At 41.3% G+C, this 22,779-nt stretch overlaps 1 protein-coding gene across 1 annotated transcript in view; it reads right to left on the bottom strand.

Moving 5' to 3' along the window:
- Window positions 1–5,986: 5,986 nt before the first annotated feature.
- The window catches only part of LOC106586113 (inactive dipeptidyl peptidase 10), a 217,751-nt gene continuing 200,958 nt past the window's right edge, over window positions 5,987–22,779 (bottom strand). The window contains exons 24-26 of the mRNA XM_014172985.2: window positions 8,446–8,518; window positions 7,968–8,041; window positions 5,987–6,177 (exon numbers count right to left, since the gene is read on the bottom strand). Of these exons, the coding sequence (XP_014028460.2) occupies window positions 6,040–6,177; window positions 7,968–8,041; window positions 8,446–8,518 (285 nt within the window). The 3' untranslated portion in view covers window positions 5,987–6,039. The remainder of the gene's footprint in view (window positions 6,178–7,967; window positions 8,042–8,445; window positions 8,519–22,779) is intronic.

The following is a 22,779-nucleotide window of genomic DNA, read 5'->3' as shown; positions in this document are numbered from 1 at the left end:
AAATATGCAAGATGGTTACAGGGTAAATACTCAATAACTATTACCATTTCAAACAACTGATTACACACTTTTTTTAATTAACCAACAGTGAAACAGAAAATAAGAAATCTCATAAAATAATCAAATACACCAATTTAATGCTATAGTTGTGTGTGGTCATGTAGATTATCATTTCAGAGAATGTGTGATCAACAAATAGTATGAGAGTAGATATGGATATTTTTAACAGAGTTGGTCCCCATTAAGATATCTTCATGTCCCCGTTATTCATGAGCTGATCTGCTATCTGTATAATCATCAACTTGATTTTGCCAAATAGGAGATATTCTGTCATTCATTGGAGGTTAACTAGCAAGCTGAGCAATTTTGGTCATTTGACTTTTGTTTGACTGCCGTTACAAAGTTTATATGATTCGACAATGCCATATACTCAGGGTGCGCTCTGTGTGTCCTGAGCGCACTCTGTGTCGAGATAGGGTAGGCTTACTGCTGAATTAATTAAGGAACGTGATAATGCCCGGGAATATTAGAACGGCCTGTTTTTCAATTCACAACAATGTCATTGGCAATCAAAGTTATTCTATCATTAGTAAATATCAGTTCCACTCGCTGTGAAATCTTTACATAGTGGCACAGCCAAGCCGGCAATGTGGCATATCGGCAATCTTATTTTGGGAGAACCCTGTCATAGTGACCATATCTTGGTTTTAAATGTTTCAAATGGGCACTTCCGGTTTTTGTGGTGTTTTCCAAGGCTCTTGGGATAAATATAAATTATTCCCGGTATTGAGACTTGGTTGATTTTCTGGAAAATATTCATCCCTAGCGTGCATACATTTTTGTATGGGCGGCCCCAGCAGAACCCGCAAGCTGATGTTGCAAGCGCCATGCTTTACCAACTGAGCCACTTTATTGTATATACAGTGGGGTTCGGAAATGATTGACACCCTTCACAAAGACGAGCTAAATAATTTCAATATTGAGCTACATTGTATGCTAATGAAAATTGTGGAATTATATTATTTTATTCTATTACAATTTTGGTAATACATTTCACATTCTTAAAATAAAGTGGTGATCCTAACTGACCTAAAACAGGGATTTTTTACAAGGATTACATGTCAGAAATTGTGAAAAAAATTATTTAAATGTATTTGGCTAAGGTGTATGTAAACTTCCAACTTCAACTGTACATGCCATGTAGTGTCGTTTCAGCCATGCGAATTGAAGGAAAGTTGGTGGGTGCACAGTGTTCAGATGCTGGAATTCATTTGATGAATGTGCGAAGGTAAACTACTTTTTGAATATGCAGCACGTCCAATTGGCTTAAAGTAAATTAAATACATTTGCCAAAATTATATATTTACTCCTGTCTATTCAAAAATAAATAAAATACTTCAAATACTTCACCAGAGGATCCTGAGCTTCTTTAAAAAATGAGCTGTGGATTGTTTCAAATTAACAGTGCATGGCTATTTGGGAAGCCTACAATTTGGGCAGCTCGCGTGGCAATAGGCCTAGCTGATTATTGAGTTGCAGCTGTCATTGAAAAGTATCTAAAATATGTGTGAAGATAAAGTGTCATATCTATAATTGAATGAATAATGTTGAGACAAGAAGAAGTGAAGGGGTGTGTGGCGAAGATATAGGCACGTCTCTCTCCAGAATGCCTTAGCTGTCTCCCGCTAATTCTTGCACATTCATTGTTTCATTGTGTGAATTGTTTCCCCTTTGATTGTTTATTTTCTATTAATTCCCCATTACATATGTCACCTGTAGTAAATGTAACATTAGTCCCCGTCATTTAGTTACATTCATTTCTGTTTCACTACCTTTCTTGCCTTTGTGCTGTTGTCTGTGCCCAATAATGTTTGTACCATGTTTTGTGCTGCTATCATGTTGTGCTGCTGCCATGTTGTGTTGCTACCATGTTGTTGTCATGTGGTTTTGCTACCATGCTATGCTGTTGTCTTAGGACTCTCTTTATGTAGTGTTGTGGTGTCTCTCTTGTAGTGATGTGTGTTTTGTCCTATATATATATGTCACGACTTCTACCGAAGTCGATGCCCCTCCTTGCACGGGTGGTGCTCGGCGGTCGACGTCACCGGTCTTCTAGCCATCATTGATCAGTTTTTCATTATCCATTGGTTTTGTCTTGTCTTCCATCACACCTGTTTCCAATCCCATTAATTACTTGTGTATTTAACCCTCTGTTTCCCCTCATGTCCTTGTCGGTGATTGTTTGAATGTTATGTTACGTGGGTTTGTGTATAGGTGTGCGACGGGTATCCTTTACCCATTTTATTTTGTATTTTGGTTTTGGAGTTTGTTTTTAATTAAATACTCCATATTTAACCAACTTGGTTTCTCCTGCGCCTGACTTCCCTGCCACCTACATACACGAATATGACAATATATATATGTTTTAATCCCAGCCCTGACTTGGCTAGTTAAATAAAGGCAAAATAAAAAATAGAAAAATAAATAATGCCTGCATTAATTACAGTCATTTACCATTCTCGGAGTGGAAATGTTGTTTGCTGAGTTCACAACCTGCTACACTTGTGAGAAACAAGTTTTGGTTAATTTCATAACCATCATTTACGAGTTTTGTCAATTTTCATTGTCTTTTGTTTGGATTGCTTAATTTGAGCAATGAGCATGTGTCTGGTTTCTCTGTCCTCTTAATGTTGAGGGAGTGCGCGATAGTGCCCATTTGGAGATGTCTGATTTCGGATTATCTTAACTCACCATGTCCACCACTAATACATGTTTTCCTCACCTCACACAGAAAGTCCTTCAAAGTCCGTTTTTTTTTTTTTTTTTTTACATACATGATAATAGCTTTCTTTCCAACACTCTCCCCCTTGATAATCACTAAGCCTCGGTGTGCAAGAGCAAAATATAATGATTTGATGATTGCATATATCCATTGGAAACATCCTTAAATACCTGAACATTTTTCCCAAAAACATCTCTCTGTCCCAAGCTCTCTGGTGTGGGAAACTGAAGGCTTGGGATAGGTTAGTTGATACAATGTTGTAAGTTCGCTAGCCACTGCTTCACCTGGTCCCAGTTGAGTGATTTGATACAATGTTGCACTTCGTTAATTCAAGTCAAGTCCTTTAGAAAGGGAGGTATACAGGCAGAGTACAGAGATTAATTTAATTGAAAGAACCTGCATTTTCATCAGGATATTTTCTACTGTTTTTATTTGTCGGTTTTATGTTTTTTTTACTTAGTTGACAATGGAAGTTACAGGCCTACTGCTGCATTGGCCTATAGGATATCATTGAGCTCCATGCATACGGTCATTTCTTTAGCTGCCAATGGTTCATGGTGTATCAATGTGTCCATTTGGCAGAGGCTGGCGCTCTCGCATTAGTTTAATTTTAACTTTTAGATATTTATCATTTTAATTCAGATTTTTATGATTAACCAACTCACAATGCTTTTGAGAAACAAAATGATCATTATTGAAATACAACTGTTCCACGAAAATGTGCATATGAAAATCATAACTGGCACGCAGATCGGTAGAAATGTTAAGATAAATTGTACGCTTCCCCAAACTTGAAACTCATGTGCAGCCTATTAAGTGGTTTGTTTGGCAATCAGATGGAAACATCGTAACCTTTTGTGTTCATGCCACATTAAAAGATGAAACATTTTTATAGTTAAATTGCATGCCTTTACTATAAAACCCATAAAAAAATGTATATAGGAGGTCCCGTGAAAAAAAGGTGCCACCGTTTGGAAATCAAATGCCTGTTCAACTGATTCGTTCTGGTGCCGGCCACCCTTTAAAAGCATGCTACTGTATAACTAGGCTTCAGATTGAATCCCGGCCTAAGTTCATGACTCCTATACAAAACACAACTTATGTTCAATATATCCCTGAAAGAATTGTCTACCATTCTATCCATCATATGGTGCAGCTTTACGGAAGTGTTGATCATGTATATTAATGCTTGCCTCAAATGAATTACACACAAATGTCCCATTCACCATACAGTAAATGTCCTTAGTGAATTGTATTTGTATATTTGTCTAAATAATGTACGCTAGAATAAAACCAATATATCTGTACTCTAGCTACCTTGATTCCCAATTTGTTTGTTGGTAGGAAACTGTTCAGTAGAGAAATAAAAATTTTTGGGCAAAACATCAGGTAATCAACTGAAAAGTACTGCAAACTACCATAAAGTCCCACAAAATTACACAAAATATGTTAATCAGACACCATAAAGAACTGTTAATCGCTGCATGTTCTGCTTCACGTAATACACTGCACATAATACACTTTGAGATTATGTTGGTTGCTGTTCTACAAAGAGGTATTAACATCTCTCTCTCTCTCTCGCACACCATGAGTGGTTTACATATGTAGAGCTGGGTTGGAACAAAAGCCTGCAATTTGTTGCTCTCTAGGACCACAGCTGCCCACTCCTGGTGTAGATCCAATTTACAGTTCTTGGGTGGAGTGTGTCCTCCTCACTCCCAGGGAGCAGCATTTAGTCTTTTAAACACAACACTGATAAACCATCCTGCCTCAAGGCCCTCATTGGCCCTCAACTCAACTCGTCAGGCACAAAGGTGAGTCCAAGGTCAACAAACCGATGAAATACAGTATAATTGCCTGGATCATTTGTTATTTTGTCAATCAATACTAACAACACTGTGGTTGAATGTAATTTGTGCTGAATACCTTATGGTAATATATTCTTTTTTTTTCTGTTTTTTTATTCACAATCATCACTGGAGGACAATCACAATAACCCAAAACCATCACCCCCCCCCCTTCAAAAACAACAAAATTAACATGAACAAGCATTACAAAATCCACCCTAAGAAGAAAAATCTACTAAAACCAAAATAAACTGAAAAATATACAAGACATACATGTCAAATCATTCCATTCCCATAGACTAACCTATCCATGAGATCTGACATATCTAAAAAATATATGTATGTACACACTCTGCTGTATTGTACTGTACAAAATACGGCAACACTTTAGGCGTCCCCCTGTAGACATGCAAACGCCTTACTTAGCCCTACACAATGTCATTTTATGGCCTTTGTGACCACTCACTACTCACTAGAATTATAACTGGTTTATGACCTGACATTACAACTGATATTAACTGTCTCTGAGACTGCACTGGCATGTTGCATCTCAAAGAACTGAGCTGACACAGGTTAGTGTGAAGCTTCTAATAATTAAGGGATATGAATGCCAGTAAGTGGTCTTATGTAGCACTTCATAAGGCATTGAACATGTCTACATGAGACCCTTGTACAATTAAGTGTGCCCCAAAGGACTTATTTTCAATGGGGGTCAAATATGAGAGCATTCAGCGGGAATTGCACTTATTTGCGGACAACGTCACAGTCAAGGTGAACTTGCATTGCCTACAGTATTTCTCTGAAGAGCAGTGGATCATATCCGTGTGCATCAAAACCCCAAAATAAAGAGAGGATAAAATTGAAAATGGGTACATATGTGTTTGTCTCTTCCAATGTCTACCACGATGAAAACGAACATGGCAAAACAAGTTAAGCTGAAAGGGGAAAAGAACCATGCACTTGTAAGTGTGGATGTTGAAACCCTAATGGCTCCTGCCGGAGATGGAGGCAGTCTGCTATGTGCTTTGCCGTGAGGGGCCAGTCTCAGAGGTGGAGATTGAAGTGGCATTTTGGATAAGTGAGAGTTCCCACTTGTAGTCTTGACAATTCTGGTGTCCATTGTCTTTGATAGGTGTCCTTGGGAGTTCTCTGACCGCAAACACATGCACACACAAACATACATTGCGCAGGCACACGCACAAACACTATCAAACTCTCTCTCCAACTAACACAAGCAATGCAATTTGCACACACACGCACATACCCACACACACGCCGCAACTCTCACTGTCCACCTCTGTCTTAACACTTGGTCCAAAAGCCACCAGCCTTTTGTGCAGGCTTCAGCAATTTTTTACAGTGAGGAAGTCCTGCAAAAGTCCTGCCAAAGGTCTCCACCACATCCTACTCCTACTCTTCCTCCTCCTCATCATCATCGGGCAGCGGTAGGATCTCTTCCTTGAGACACTCCCTGTAGAAGCTGGTGAGCGAGGCAAAGAGGTGCAGCCTACTTCTCTGGGACAGGAAATGACCCTCATCTGGATAGATCTGGAACACCACAACAATGAGCACAACATGACCACAACATGTGCACAGCGGCATTAGTGAAAAGACAGTATACTTATATTTACTACTACTTTATGGATGTGTGTAAATACTCTCTTCTCATCACAGTTTAGGTTAGCTTATTAGGATCCCCATTTGCTACTGCACATGAAACAGCTACTCTTCCTGAGGTCCACATAAAACGTACAAATACATGACAAAGTACAGAACAGTTATAGATTGGAACAACATATTAAATTACATTCAAAATTCAATTTAAATATGAGTTATATATTGGAGAGACACCAAGAGACAATAAATTGACTATTTACACACTATTCATATATACTGCACATATTCATATTCTTAGATACAGTACAGTTAAATTAGATCTTTAGAAAGAAGAGAGGCTCTGTGATACAAAATGTTTTTTTATCTGTTTGTTTTTAAGCTAAACTTGCTTTTTGCCCGAGTTACCTCTGGTGGCAGAGCATTCCATGATGACATGGCTCTACAGATAACTGAGAAGCACATTGAATCTGTTTTTGGTTTGGGCACAAGTGAAGAAACCCACAGTGGCATGTCTGGTGGGGTATGTATGTCTGTTTGAAGTGATTAGGCATTTTCATCACAGAAATGTTTCTTAAAACGACTAGAAGAGAAGTAGTCAATTTCTCCTCAACCCTCAACCATGAAAGACTATCATTCATGTTCTTGGTGTTAGTTCTGTGTGTGCAGTTAAGACAAGGCATGCTGCTTTGTTTTGAGCCAGTCACAGCTTTGCTAGGTCTTTCTTTGCAGGACCTGGCCATATTACCGGACAGTAATCAAGATGGGACAAGATCAGAGCCTGAACAACTAGTACAGTTGATCCTGTACGCAGAACATCTTTTTAGAACTGACATACCTCTCCCCATCTTCACTTCAACTTTGTCAATATGACTTGACCATGATAACTGACCATCCAATGTTACTTCTAGGGGTTCAGCTTCTTCAACTCAATGGTCTCACCCTTTATGCACATTTCCAGTTGAGATTTAAGTCTAAGAGAACGCTTTGAACCAAATACAATGATTTTGGTTTTAGATGTATATAAGGTCAGTTTATTGTTATTTACCAATTCTGACACTTGCTGACATTTAATGACCAATTCTGACATTTACCAACTCCTTACTAAGTGTTTCAGTGAGTTCACTGGCTGTAGGTGCTGATGTGTATAGTGTGCAATCATCAGCATACCTAATAATTTTTAGCTTCTTGTAAGACAAGTTGCAAATAATTTGTACAAATATAGAAGAGTAACGGCCCAAGGCAACTGGCCTCAGGGATACCGCACTGTCCTTATCTGATGTTAGAGAAGCTTCCATTGAAGAACACTCTCTGGGTTCTATTGGATAAGTAACTCTCCAACCATTTTATGACAGGTGACGTAAAGCCAGAACAAGTTCTGATCAATAACATCAAAGGCTGCACTGAAATCTAACAATACAGCTCCAACTATCATTGTATTATCCATGTATTTTAGCCAATCATCAGTCATCTGAGCCAGTGCAGTAGAAGCTGAGTGCCCTTCCCTATATGCTGTGGCTGGTGTTACTGTATGTTTATGGTACTACACACACTACAGTAACATACTGTACATACATAGCATGGGTAGGGTACTGCATAGTTTTGTTACTGTTAGTATACATTTAAAGCAACCATAGCTTGGGTAGACTTATGGCTTAATTAATCTAGTGTACCTATACAGAACCTGTATTCTACAGTATAGTGGGCAATGACATTCTCCATACCTGCATCGAGTAGTTTGCTCCAACTTTCACAAGGTTCTTAATGAGCTCAGCAGTATGCTGAAAGTGGACATTGGCTGAAAGAAGCATAAGAAAATGTGTCAGCAGAATTCTGCTTGAATCGTCATGGGAAGAGCGGCAAGATCACATAATGACAGAAAAAATTACAGGGTGAAGATGAAAGTACCATGATGTAACTTGAAACATTTGTGACACATTGGGATTTTTTGTGGCAAAACCATTCTCTGTACAATGGAAATTGACTGATTCTTTCAATAACTTATATTTCATAAAAACTGTCATTTTTGTTAAAGGTTCTTCAGTTTTTGTAATTGTTAGATTATTGCTGTTTTAAGTGCCGTCTGGCAAGACGCACACTGCAGACTGGTCCTACATAGTAAATAACAACACAATAGCTACATAACTGACCCCTGATCATTGCTGAGGCCTTTTTCTTGGTTTAACATAGTTAGTCACTCACCATCTGCTGTGCCGTGTACAAGCATCAGAGTCTGTTCCCTCAGTGGCTGGACATTCTGCAACACACTGGAGAACTGCAACAGAGCCAACCATAGAAGTGTTAAGAGTATTAGAAAGAGTTTCCTGGCATATTGTTAGAAAGGGAAGGTGAAGAAGCATTTCTAGTGGCTAGTGAAAGTCTTCACATTCTGCTGCCGAAAAATTACATCTAAAAAGGGATTAAATTAGATTTCGTTTTTTATCGATCAACACAACCTACTCAACACTTTCAAAGTAAAAAAGAAATATATATTTGAAAAATGAAGATCTATTGATTGTGTGCCTTCACACCCCAGAGATAATACTTGGTAGAAGAACCTTTGGCAGCCATTACAGTTGTGAATAATTTTTGAATAAGATTCTATCAACATTGCACAACTCTTATGGCAACATACACTGAGTGTACAAAACATTAAGAACACATTTCTAATATTGAGTTCCACCTACGCTTTAGCACTCAGAACAGCCTCAATTCGTCGTGGCATGGATTCTACAATGTGGCAAAAGCATTCCACAGGTATGCTGGCCCATGTCACCTCCAATGCTTCCACAGTTGTGTGATGTTGGCTGGATGACCTTTGGGTGGTGGACCATTCTTGATTTTATTTTTATTTAACCTTTATTTAACTAGGCAAGTCAGTTAAGAACAAATTCTTATTTACAATGACGCCCTACCAAAAGGCAAAAGGCCTCCTCCAGGGACGGGGGCTGGGATTAAAAATACAAAAAATGAATAAAATATAAATATAGGACAAAACACACATCACGACAAGAGAGTCAACACTACATAAAGAGAGACCTAAGACAACAACATAGCAAGGCAGCAACACATGACAACACAGCATGGTAGCAACACAACATAACAACAACATGGTAGAAACAAAACATGGTAGCGTCACAAAACATGGTGCAAACATTATTGGGCACAGACAGCAGCACAAAGGGCAAGAATGTAGAGACAACAATACATCACACAAAGCAGCCACAACTGTCAGTAAGAGTGTCCATGATTGAGTTTTTGAATGAAGAGATTGAGATAAAAATGTCCAGTTTGAGTGTTTGTTGCAGCTCGTTCCAGTCGCTAGCTGTAGCAAATTGGAAAGTGGAGCGACCCAGGGATGGGTGTGCTTTGGGGATCTTTAACAGAATGTTACTGACAAAACGTGTGTTGTATGTGGAGGATGAGGGCTGCAGTACATATCTCAGATAGAGGGGAGTGAGGCCTAATAGGGTTTTATAAATAAGCATCAACCAGGGGGATTTGCGATGGGTATACAGAGATGACTAGTTTACAGAGGAGTATAGAGTCCAGTGATGTGTCCTATAAGGAGCATTGGTGGCAAATCTGATGGCCGAATGGTAAAGAACATCTGGCCGCTCGAGAGCACCCTTACCTGCCGATCTATAAATTATGTCTCCGTAATCTAGCATGGGTAGGATGGTCATCTGAATCAGGGTTAGTTTGGCAGCTGGGGTGAAAGAGGAGTGATTACGATAGAGGAAACCAAGTCTAGATTTAACTTTAGCCGGCAGCTTTGATATGTGCTGAGAGAAGGACAGTGTACTGTCTAGCCATATTCCCAAGTACTTGTATGAGGTGACTACCTCAAGCTCTAAATCCTCAGAGGTAGTAATCACACCTGTGGAGAGAAGGGCATTCTTCTTACCAAACCACATTACTTTTGTTTTGGAGGTGTTAAGAACAAGGTTAAGGGTATATTTTTTTAATATATTTTTTCCCCACATTTTTCTCCCAAATTTCGTGGTATCCAATTGGTAGTTACAGTCTTGTCTTCCGTACAGACTCAGGAGTGGCGAAGGTCGAGAGCCGTGCGTCCCCTGAAACACAACCCAACCAAGCCGCACTGCTTCTTGACACAATGCCCACTTAACCCGGAAGCCAGCCACACCAATGTGCAATGTGTTGGAGGAAACACCGTGCACCTGGCAACCGTGTCAGCGTGCACTGCGCCTGGCCCGTCACAGGAGTTGCTAGTGCGCGATGGGACAAAGACATCCCTGCCGACCAAACCCTCACCTAACCCGGACGATACTGGGCCAATTGTGTGCCACCCCAACGGTCTCCGGGTCACGGCCGGCTGCGACAGAGCCTGGTAAGAAAGCTTCTGCATATAAATGGATGAGAGAGCTTCCTACTGCCTGAGCTATGTTGTTGATGTAAATTGAGAAGAGCATGGGGCCTAGGATCGATCCTTGGGGTATTCCCTTGGTGACAGGCAGTGGCTGAGACAGCAGCTTTTCTGACTTTATACACTGCACTCTTTGAGAGAGGTAGTTAGCAAACCAGGCCAAAGACCCCTCATAGACAACAATACTCCTTAGCTGGCCCACAAGAATGGAAGGGTCTACCGTATCAAAAGCTTTGGCCAAGTCAATAGAAATAGCGGCACAATATTTCTTAGAATCAAGGGCAATGGTGACATCATTGAGGACCTTTAAGGTTGCAGTGACACATCCATAACCTGAGCGGAAACCAGATTGCATACCCGAGAGAATACTATAGACATCAAGAAAGCCAGGCAGTTGATTATTGACACGTTTTTCCAAAACTTTTGACAAAAGGGCAAAATAGACAGTTAGAATCAGCTTGATTTCCCCCTTTAAATAAAGGATGAACCGTGGCTGCCTTCCAAACAATGGGAACCTCCCCAAAAAGGAGAGACAGGTTAAAAAGGTTGGAGATAGGCTTGGCGATGATAGGGGCAGCAACCTTAAAGAAGAAAGGGTCTAAACCATCTGACCCAGATTTCTTTGGGGGGTCAAGCTTAAGGAGCTCCTTTTGCACCTCAAACTCAGTGACTGCCTGCAGGGAGAAACTTTGTAGCGGGGCAGGTAAAAAGAGGGAGAAGCATCGGGGATAGTCGCATTAGAAGGGATGGGAGTTGAGGAAATGTTGGACGGGCAAGGAGGCATGGCTGAGTCAAATAGGAATCCTGACTTAATGAAGTGGTGACTAAGGAGCTCAGCCATGTGCTTCTTGTCAGTAACAACCACATCATCAACATTAAGGGACATGGGCAGCTGTGAGGAGGACGGTTTATTCTCCAGGTCTTTAACCGTTTTCCAGAACTTCTTGGGGTTAGACCCACAGAGACATAACTGCTCCTTAAAGTAACTAACTTTGGCCTTCCGGATAGCCTGAGGGCACTTATTTCTCTTTTGCCTGAACGACAGCCAGTCAGCCTGAGTATGCGTGTGCTGAGCCTTTTTCCAAATGCAATTATTGAGAAGGAGTAACTCTCAAGATGACGGTCGAACCAGGGGCTGAACATGTTTCTAATTCTCATTTTCTTTATGGGGGCATGTTTGTTAACAATACCACTGAAAATATCAAAAAAGAAGGTCCAAGCGTCTTCGACAGAGGGGATCAAGCTGATACTATATCATTTTACAGAGGCCAGTTCATGAAGGAAGGCTTGCTCATTAAAGTTTTTTAGCAAGGGTCTATGACAAATCAGGACAAGTCATTTCACTGAGCAGCCATTACGAACACAGGCTGTAACACAGTGATCACCAAGGTCATTACAGAAACCACCAGACTGATACCTATCAGGATTATTTGTGAGGATAACTTCGAGGAGAGTAGCCTTTTCTGGTTGTTTTGAGTCATACCTTGTGGGATTGGTAATAATTTGAGAAACATTTAGGGAGTCCCATTGCTTTCCCATTTAAAGCATGTCCCAGTTTAGGTCACCTAGCAGGACAAATTCAGACTCAGTGTAAGGGGCCAGGAGAGAGCTTAAGGTACAGGCTGGTGCTGATGGAGGACGATAGCACCCAGCAACAGTCAAAAAATAGCTATTTGAAAGTGTAATGCTTAAAACCAGCTAATCAAATTGTTTGGTGACAGACTTGGTGGAGACGACCGAGCACTGAAGGTGATCCTTGGTAAAGATTGACTCTCCCCCTCCTTTGGAAGATCTGTCTTGCCGAAAAAGGTTATAACCAGAAAGGTTAACATCAGCATTCAAAACACTCTTCCTTAATCACGTACTCAGTAATGACCAACACATCTGGATTGGAGCTGTGAACCCACACTTTCATTTGAAAGATCTCACAGGAATCTGTTGAATGTGAAAAACCCAGCAGTGTTTTAGTTCTTGACACCGGTGCGCCTGGCACCTACTGCCATACCCTCTTCAAAGGCACTTAGATCTTTTGTCTTGCCTATTCACCCTCAGAAAAGCACACATACACAATCCATGTCTAAATTGTCTCAAGGCTTCAAAATCCTTATTTAACCTGTGTCCTCCCCTTCATCTACAATGATTGAAGGGGATTTAACAAGTGACATCAAAAAGGGATTATAGCTTTCAGCTGGATTCACCTGTTCAGTCTATGTCATGGAAAGAGCAGCTCTAAAATGTTTTGTACACTCAGTCTATATACATTGTTTTTGATTGCAGACTGAGAATGGACCATTCAGGAACACTCAACATCTCTTTGAAAGCCACTCTGGTGTGTCTTTGGGTGTAATTGTGTAATGGGTGTAATTGTTCTGCTGAAAAATAAAACTCCCCAGGGTTTTCAAAAGACTACGGGAGGTTTTTCTTTAACTTTGTACCTGGGCTTTGCTCCTTTCATTTTTATTTTAATCTTCACGAACTACCCAGTCCCTGAAAGTGACAAGCATACCCATAACATGATTTTGCAACCTTAAAACGTGAAAATACAGAGCATTCACTCAACATTATTGGCCTGTATTACAAAGTGAAGGCTGTGTTAAAAAATATCCACTTCAAATTATCCGTTCTGTTTGCAACAAGCCTGTTAAGTAATACTGCAAGACAACACAGCAAAGAAATTCACTTTTTAGGTGAAATAAAAAACAACAGGTTTGGGTCAAATCCAATACAACAGAGTGAAACCCTCTGTATTTTCAAGTATTGTGTCGGCAGCATCATGTTATGGGTATGCTTGTCGCCGACAGGGACTGGGGCAAAGAGCAAACCCAGGTAAAAAGTTAGAGGACAACCTGTCTCAGTCTTCTGATAAACTAACCCTGGGATAGAGCAGGACTGTTACGGATACAAGTGTGTATCCTGTGTGTTTCTTTTCTCTCCTTCTCCCCTCACAGGTGACAATCATCAGTCCCCAATCAGAAGACACCTGTTCCTTCTCCCTCAACCAATCACAGTCCCTTTCCCTTGGTTTAAAAACCCAGTCAGTTGTTTTCTCCCCAGCTCATTTTTATCTCGCGAGCTCATTTTTATCTCGCAAGCTCATTTTTATCTCGCGAGCTCATTCTCACTCTGTGATCAATCTTTGTGCTCATTCGCTCTTGTGTCCAATCTCTATCTCCCTGTGTCTCTCTCTCTCTGTATTGATCTCTTTTGTTTTTGCAAACTACATGTCACATTTGTCCGGTAATCCTGTGAGTATTGTTTTGTTATTTGACTGTTTGTTTGTTTGGTGGGAAAAGGGGGTACCAAGACAAGTCGCCCATGGGCATACATTACCCGTAGGAATACTGTGTCTAAGTACCCTAGTTAGAACTGGGCGGACCACCCACTGTATTTTTGGTTAGTTAGCTAGCTGTTGTTGAAATAGGCTAGTCTAGCTTAGGGGTGGTTTTGGATTATTGTTTCGTTGCTTGGGTCCAGCTCAGCCCCTTTTCCCACACCCCTTTACCGTGTGTTTAAAATAAACCTTTTGAGTTTGACGGTAGATTTCAGTTGTCTGTGGTTTTTGGTTCTCACTGTTACATGTCACGATTATAATTTGCATGATTTATGTTACGGGTCTCGTATCCATCCCCCCTAGACCGCTGGGCCAAAGAGGTTCGTAACATAAGTGGGGGCTCATCCGGGATCTGTCATTACTGACGCCCATACCGCTCATGCAGATTGTTATTGTGTGGTTAGTCAGTGTTGAGCGTCATAAGCATTAGTGTTTGCTATTTGTTGGCTCTTGTGTTTGGTAGTAGTTCAAGATGGCTACTTTTGAGTTGAAATCCTTTTTGGATAACCCTTTGTGGGAGGTGTTTAATAAATGTCGTAAAATTGATTTAATGACCTTGGCAGAACATTATTCATTGTCTATTTCTCACAATTTAGTTAAGGCGGAGGTTAAGAAACTAGTGTTAAATGTATTGTTGAAAGAGCAGGTGCTTGTGTTACCGCTGCCTGAGCCTACTACCCCTGTAGGGGATGTTGCTGCTCCTGTAAGCCCGTCGGTGTCTGAGACCGAAGGCGAGGCTAAAGCTCCAGCTACATTGCCCCGTTTTGATCCACTCTCCCCACTGTCAACTGGTGATGCCAGAAGGGATGTCCGTTCTATACAGTTTCAACTGGAGGCAGAAGAGAGAGCCCAAATTAGGCGAGAAAATCTCCAGTTAGAAATGTGTAAACTTGAGGCAGAAAATGAAAGAGAACTGCGGCAGTTGGAAATCTGTAAAATAGAGGCAGAAAAAGAAAGAGAACAGCGGCAGTTGGAAATCTGTAAAATAGAGGCTGAAAAAGAAAGAGAACAGCGGCAGTTGGAAATCTGTAAAATAGAGGCTGAAAAAGAAAGAGAACAGCGGCAGTTGGAAATCTGTAAAATAGAGGCTGAAAAAGAAAGAGAACAGTGGCAGATGGATTTCAAAATGCGCCAAATGGAACTGGAAGTAGAGACAGCGAGGCTAGCCTTCGTTCCTACTGTGCCTGTTAGTGAGTCGTCCTCACCAGCTGTAGCTTCCAACACGTTTGACATTAGTAGGCAGATTGCCTTAGTACCTTTGTTTAGAGAGTCAGAGGTTGACTCCTATTTTTGTGTGTTTGAACGTATAGCTGTAGCCTTGAAATGGCATGAAGAAGTATGGTGTTTATTGCTACAATGTAAATTAACTGGTAAAGCCCAAGAGGTTTTATCAGCGCTACCTCTGGAAGATAGTTTGAACTATGAAGTGGTCAAAGCTACCGTTCTTCGCACTTATGAGCTTGTGCCTGAGGCATACCGACAGAGATTTAGGTCTCATAGAAAGTCTTCTAATAAGACTTATGTGGAGTTTGCTAGAGACAAGGGAAATCTGTTTGATAAATGGCATGCTGCTAGTAAGGTAACTGATTTCAACTCTCTCCGGGAGTTAATTTTGTTGGAAGAGTTTAAAAATTGTTTACCCGAACGCATTGTAGTATACCTAAATGAACAGAAAGTATCCTCCCTGTCAGAAGCGTCTGTGTTGGCAGACGAGTTTGTGTTGACGCACAAGAGTGTGTTTTCGGCTCATACTGAGAGTAGAGCTACTGAGTTGCCTACTTTTAGTCCTGGTCGGCCCACAGTATATCAAGCACGCCAGAAAAATGAGCGTCCCTGTTTCTATTGTCATAAAGTGGGACATATGATTAATGATTGCTTCCTACTAAAACGCAAACAAGGGATGCCTATTCGTGCAAAGCCGCCGACAGGTGTTGGGCTAATTCGTACTGTTGTGAGGTCTGAAACGAAACCAGTGCCTCAGGGTAAATGTAGTTTGAAAGTCTCAGTACCCGACCGCAGTTACGAACCGTTCATTTTCGAGGGGTTTGTGTCCATAGCGAATGACGAAGCATCTCAGCGTCCTGTTAAAATCCTTAGAGATACTGGTGCGGCACAGTCATTTATATTGTCTGATGTGTTGCCCTTATCCGACAATACATACTGTGGTTCCAGTGTGTTAGTTCAGGGTATTGAAATGGGTTTTGTCCCAGTGCCGTTGCACTTTGTGAATGTACACTCTGAGTTGATCAGTGGAATATTCAGAGTGGGGGTACGTCCTATGTTGCCAGTAAAAGGTGTGACCTTTATAATGGGTAACGATATTGCTGGAGGAAAGGTAGTACCCGTATTGGAAGTGTTGGATAAAAGTGACCACTCTCTCTCCAATGAGTTGGCACAGAGTTATCCCCATGTGTTCCCCGCTTGTGCTGTCACTCGTGCTCAGGCAAGACAAGTGGGTGACGTGATAGATTTGTCGAACACTGTTCTGTTCAAAGAAGATGATCAAGAGGATGGGTTGTGTACTACCTCTGCGAAGCTGATCACCTCTGACAAACAGACAAGGGAAGAATCGAAGTATGTTGAACTTATTGCTGAGGCAATACAGTTACCAGTCACTCGTGAGCAGCTGATTGCTAACCAGAAGGTTGACAACAAGCTTGCTAAATGTTTTTCTAGTGTTGTCTCATTGGAAGAGGTAAAGAAGAAGAATGTGGCTTACTTTCTTGATGGTAATCTCCTCATGCGTAAATGGACATCCCATGGTGGCGCGGAGGGAGATTGGAATGCTGTTTACCAAATAGTGATTCCTACAGCCTTTCGACACAATGTGTTATCCCTTGCTCATGATCACCAGTGGTCTGGTCATTTAGGAATCACAAAGACTTATGATCGGATCCTTGGACATTTCTTTTGGCCAGGTTTAAAACAAGATGTGGCTCAGTTCTGTCGGACATGTCACACATGTCAGGTTACAGGAAAACCAAATCAGGTTATTCCTCCCGCTCCTCTTTGTCCTATACCTGTCATAGGTGAACCATTTGAACATGTGGTGGTTGATTGTGTTGGACCGTTACCGAAGACAAAATCGGGTAACCAGTTTCTGTTAACGATAATGTGTATGGCAACAAGATACCCCGAAGCCATTCCTCTGAGAAGGATTACAGCTCCAGTGGTGAGTAAAGCCTTAATTAAGTTCTTCACGACATTCGGGTTACCTAAGGTGGTACAAACTGATCAAGGTACAAATTTCCTGTCAAAGCTCTTCAAGCAGGTGTTAAAATCCTTGTCAGTTGCGCACCGTGTATCAAGCGCATATCACCCAGAGTCTCAGGGTGCGCTTGAACGATGGCATCAGACACTGAAGTCTATGCTACGTAAATATTGTTTGGAATCTGAGAAAGATTGGGATGAGGGAGTTCCTCTAGTTTTGTTTGCTGCTCGTGAAACTGTACAGGAGTCCCTAGGGTTCAGCCCAGCTGAACTAGTGTTTGGTCACACAGTGAGAGGACCAATGAAAGTCCTTAACCTGTTAGGGCTAGGGGGCAGCATTGACACGGCTGGATAAAAAACATACCCGATTTAATCTGGTTACCACTCCTACTCAGTAACTAGAATATGCATATACTTATTACATATGGATAGAAAACACCCTAAATTTTCTAAAACTGTTTGAATGGTGTCTGTGAGTATAACAGAACTCAAATGGCAGGTCAAAACCTGAGAGATTCCTTTACAGGAAGTGGCCTGTCTGACCATTTCTGGAACTTCTTTGCCATCTCTATCATTTACTAAGGATCTCTGCTCTAACGTGACACTTCCCACGTCTTCCATAGGCTCTCAGAGCCCGGGAAAAAACAGAATGTCGTCATTCCAGCCCCAGGCTGAAACACATTATCGCCTTTCTCAAGTGGCCCATCAAGAGACACTAGCTTATGCGCGTGACCCCGACCGCCCCCGCCTTTGGGATTTTTTCCTCTGTTTGCCGAAAAGGAGATTCCCTGTCGGAATATTATCGCTTTTCTACGAGAAAAATGACGTAAAAATAGATTTTAAACAGCGGTTGACATGCTTCGACGTACGGCAATGGAATACTTTGAATTTTATTGTCACGAATTGCGCCAAGCGCGTGACACTTCTTTACTATTTCGGATAGTGTCTGGAACGCACGAACAAAACGCCGCTATTCGGATATAACGATGGATTATTTTGGACCAAACCAACATTTGTTATTGAAGTAGCTGTCCTGGGTGTGCATTCTGACGAAGACAACAAAAGGTAATGACATTTTTATAATAGTAAATATGATTATGGTGAGTGCTAAACTTGCCGGGTGTCTAAATAGCGAGCCCGTGATGCCTGGGCTATGTACTTAGAATATTGCAAAATGTGCTTTCACCAAAAAGCTATTTTAAAATCGGACATATCGAGTGCATAGAGGAGGTCTGTATCTATAATTCTTAAAATAATTGTTATGCTTTTTGTGAACGTTTATCGTGAGTAATTTAGTAAAATGTTAGCGAATTCCCCGGAAGTTTGCGGGGGTATGCTAGTTCTGAACGTCACATGCTAATGTAAAAAGCTGGTTTTTGATATAAATATGAACTTGATTGAACAAAACATGCATGTATTGTATAACATAATGTCCTAGGGTTGTCATCTGATGAAGATCATCAAAGGTGAGTGCTGCATTTAGCTGTCTTCTGGGTTTTGGTGACATTATATGCTGGCTTGAAAAATGGGTGTCTGATTATTTCTGGCTTGGTACTCTGCTGACATAATCTAATGTTTTGCTTTCGTTGTAAAGCCTTTTTGAAATCGGACAGTGTGGTTAGATTAACGAGAGTCTTATCTTTAAATGGCTGTAAAATAGTCATATGTTTGAGAAATTGAAGTAATAGGATTTTTAAGATTTTGAAAATCGCGCCACAGGCTGGCAGTGGCTGTTACGTAGGTGGGACGAATTCGTCCCGCCGGTCCCATAGAGGTTAAAGAACAGTTTTTGTCCCAAGAGTTGTGTACGGAAGAAGAGAATGTGTTGGACTACGTTAGTCGCTTTCGTGAGCGCCTACACCAAGCCTGTGCTCTCGCTAAGGAAGCTCTGTCTTCCTCACAAACAAGTATGAAAAGACACTATGATAAACAGGCTGTTTCTCGTCCACTACAGCCAGGTGACCAAGTGCTGGTGTTATTGCCTGTTCCAGGATCTTCACTGTCAGCTCGTTTCTCTGGTCCTTATTTGATTGAAAAGAAGTTAAGTGAAACTGATTATGTGCTTCAAACTCCTGATAGAAAACGACAATCTCGTGTGTGCCAAATTAACATGTTGAAAGCATACCAAACCCGACCCATCACCCAGGTAGATGGTTCAACCACAGCGGAAGTTACTGCTATTTCTGCTGCTTCTACGGCTATGATAGTGGACTGTCATATTGATGATGTTGATGGAGATGGATTGGAGTTGCGCAATACTCAGCAGCAGTGTGTTAGATTGCCCAACTCAGAAATGCTGATGTCTCTCCAGTCAGGTCTGGTTCATTTAACGGAAGGACAGGCCGACGATATTGTGAGGCTACTCCACAGTTTTCCATGTCTCTTTAATGACGTTCCTACTCGCACAAATGTGTTGGAACATGACATTAATGTTGGAAATGCTGCCCCTATCAAGCAACACCCATATCGTGTCAATGCTTCTAAGAGGAAGATAATGAGGGATGAAGTGAAATATTTGTTGGAAAATGACCTGGCCACGCCAAGTTCAAGCCCTTGGAGTTCTCCTTGCATTCTGGTTCCTAAACCTGATGGTACGTCCAGGTTATGTACGGATTATCGAAAGGTAAATTCTGTCACATTGCCAGATTCTTTCCCGTTACCCAGACTGGACGACTGTATTGACACTGTTGGTGCTGCTACTTATGTAACTAAGTTGGACCTCTTAACCTGTTAGGGCTAGGGGGCAGCATTGACACGGCGGGATAAAAAACATACCCGATTTAATCTGGTTACCACTCCTACTCAGTAACTAGAATATGCATATACTTATTACATATGGATAGAAAACACCCTACATTTTCTAAAACTGTTTGAATGGTGTCTGTGAGTATAACAGAACTCAAATGGCAGGTCAAAACCTGAGAGATTCCTTTACAGGAAGTGGCCTGTCTGACCATTTGTTGAACTTCTTTTCCATCTCTATCATTTACTAAGGATCTCTGCTCTAACGTGACACTTCCCACGTCGTCCATAGGCGCTCAGAGCCCGGGAAAAAACAGAATGTCGTCATTCCAGCCCCAGGCTGAAACACATTATCGCCTTTCTCAAGTGGCCCATCAAGAGACACTAGCTTATGCGCGTGACCCCGACCGCCCCCGCCTTTGGGATTTTTTCCTCTGTTTGCCGAAAAGGAGATTCCCTGTCGGAATATTATCGCTTTTCTACGAGAAAAATGTCGTAAAAATTGATTTTAAACAGCGGTTGACGTGCTTCGAAGTACGGTAATGGAATACTTAGAATTTTATTGTCACGAATTGCGCCAAGCGCGTGACACTTCTTTACTATTTCGGATAGTGTCTGGAACGCACGAACAAAACGCCGCTATTCGGATATAACGATAGATTATTTTGGACCAAACCAACATTTGTTATTGAAGTAGCTGTCCTGGGTGTGTATTCTGACGAAGACAACAAAAGGTAATGACATTTTTATAATAGTAAATATGATTATGGTGAGTGCTAAACTTGCCGGGTGTCTAAATAGCGAGCCCGTGATGCCTGGGCTATGTACTTAGAATATTGCAAAATGTGCTTTCACCAAAAGCTATTTTAAAATCGGACATATCGAGTGCATAGAGGAGGTCTGTATCTATAATTCTTAAAATAATTGTTATGCTTTTTGTGAACGTTTATCGTGAGTAATTTAGTAAAATGTTAGCGAATTCCCCGGAAGTTTGCGGGGGTATGCTAGTTCTGAACGTCACATGCTAATGTAAAAAGCTGGTTTTTGATATAAATATGAACTTGATTGAACAAAACATGCATGTATTGTATAACATAATGTCCTAGGGTTGTCATCTGATGAAGATCATCAAAGGTGAGTGCTGCATTTAGCTGTCTTCTGGGTTTTGGTGACATTATATGCTGGCTTGAAAAATGGGTGTCTGATTATTTCTGGCTTGGTACTCTGCTGACATAATCTAATGTTTTGCTTTCGTTGTAAAGCCTTTTTGAAATCGGACAGTGTGGTTAGATTAACGAGAGTCTTATCTTTAAATGGCTGTAAAATAGTCATATGTTTGAGAAATTGAAGTAATAGGATTTTTAAGGTTTTGAAAATCGCGCCACAGGATAGCCGTGGCTGTTACGTAGGTGGGACGAATTCGTCCCGCCTAGCCTAGAGAGGTTAAAAGGTTACTGGCAGGTTCCGTTAACCTCACGTGCTTCTGAGATTTCTGCCTTTGTTACCCCAGACAACTTCCTACAATGGCTTTTGGGATGCGAAATGCACCAGACACTTTTCAACGACTGGTTAACACCGTATTAGCTGGCGTTCCTAATTGTAGTGCATATCTAGATGATCTAGTGATTTATTCATCTGAGTGGACAGATCATGTTAACTCTCTAAGGGTAGTATGTGAACGTTTGGCCGCTGCTTCTTTAACCCTGAACTTGGCAAAGTGCGAGTTACCTATCTCGGCAAAGAGGTAGGCCATGGACAGGTGCGCCCTGTTGATGCTAAGGTCTTGGCTATCACTGCATTCCCTGCGCCTACCACCAGACGAGAGCTACGCCGCTTTTTGGGGATGGTTGGCTACTACCGTAGCTTCTGTAAAAACTTCTCTGCGGTAGTTGCTCCATTGACCGATTTGCTCAGTCCGGCAAGATCGTTTGTGTGGTCCCCGGACTGTAAGGTAGCTTTTGAAACTGCTAAAGCACTATTATGTAATACCCCTGTACTTGCAGCTCCGGATTTTGAAAAACCATTTAAACTTGAGGTAGATGCTAGTGCCAGAGGTGCTGGTGCTGTTCTACTTCAGCAGGACAAGAGTGGACTGGATCATCCGGTGTGTTATTTCTCCAGAAAATTTAACAAATGTCAGACAAACTATGCCACCATCGAGCAAGAAGCTCTAGCGTTGTTGTTAGCTCTGCAATATTTTGAGGTGTACATAGGGTCTAGTGCCCTACCTGTGACTGTATATACGGACCATAACCCCTTAGTGTTTCTCCACCGTATGTACAACCAGAACCAGCGCCTTATGCGTTGGGCTCTTATTGTACAAAATTATAATTTGGAGATTTGCCACAAAAAGGGTTCTGAAAATATGTTAGCAGATGCTTTGTCTCGTGTGTAATAATTTTTGTATGTTTCGGAAGATTGACTTTGATTTTGTGAGTATTCATTGTAGATACTTTTGTATAAACTGTGTACATACTTTTGGTCGCAATCCCCCCTGGGGGTTGCTCTTTTAAGGGTGGGAGTGTTACGGATACAAGTGTGTATCCTGTGTGTTTCTTTTCTCTCCTTCTCCCCTCACAGGTGACAATCATCAGTCCCCAATCAGAAGACACCTGTTCCTTCTCCCTCAACCAATCACAGTCCCTTTCCCTTGGTTTAAAAACCCAGTCAGTTGTTTTCTCCCCAGCTCATTTTTATCTCGCGAGCTCATTTTTATCTCGCGAGCTCATTTTTATCTCGCGAGCTCATTCTCACTCTGTGATCAATCTTTGTGCTCATTCGCTCTTGTGTCCAATCTCTATCTCCCTGTGTCTCTCTCTCTCTGTATTGATCTCTTTTGTTTTTGCAAACTACATGTCACATT

This window comes from Salmo salar, chromosome ssa25 (genome assembly GCF_905237065.1).
Source record: "Salmo salar chromosome ssa25, Ssal_v3.1, whole genome shotgun sequence".
In the NCBI taxonomy this organism is placed as follows: Eukaryota; Metazoa; Chordata; class Actinopteri; order Salmoniformes; family Salmonidae; genus Salmo; species Salmo salar.
The sequence above is the reverse complement of the archived record's forward strand: the minus strand, read 5'-3'. Positions and strand labels throughout refer to the sequence as shown.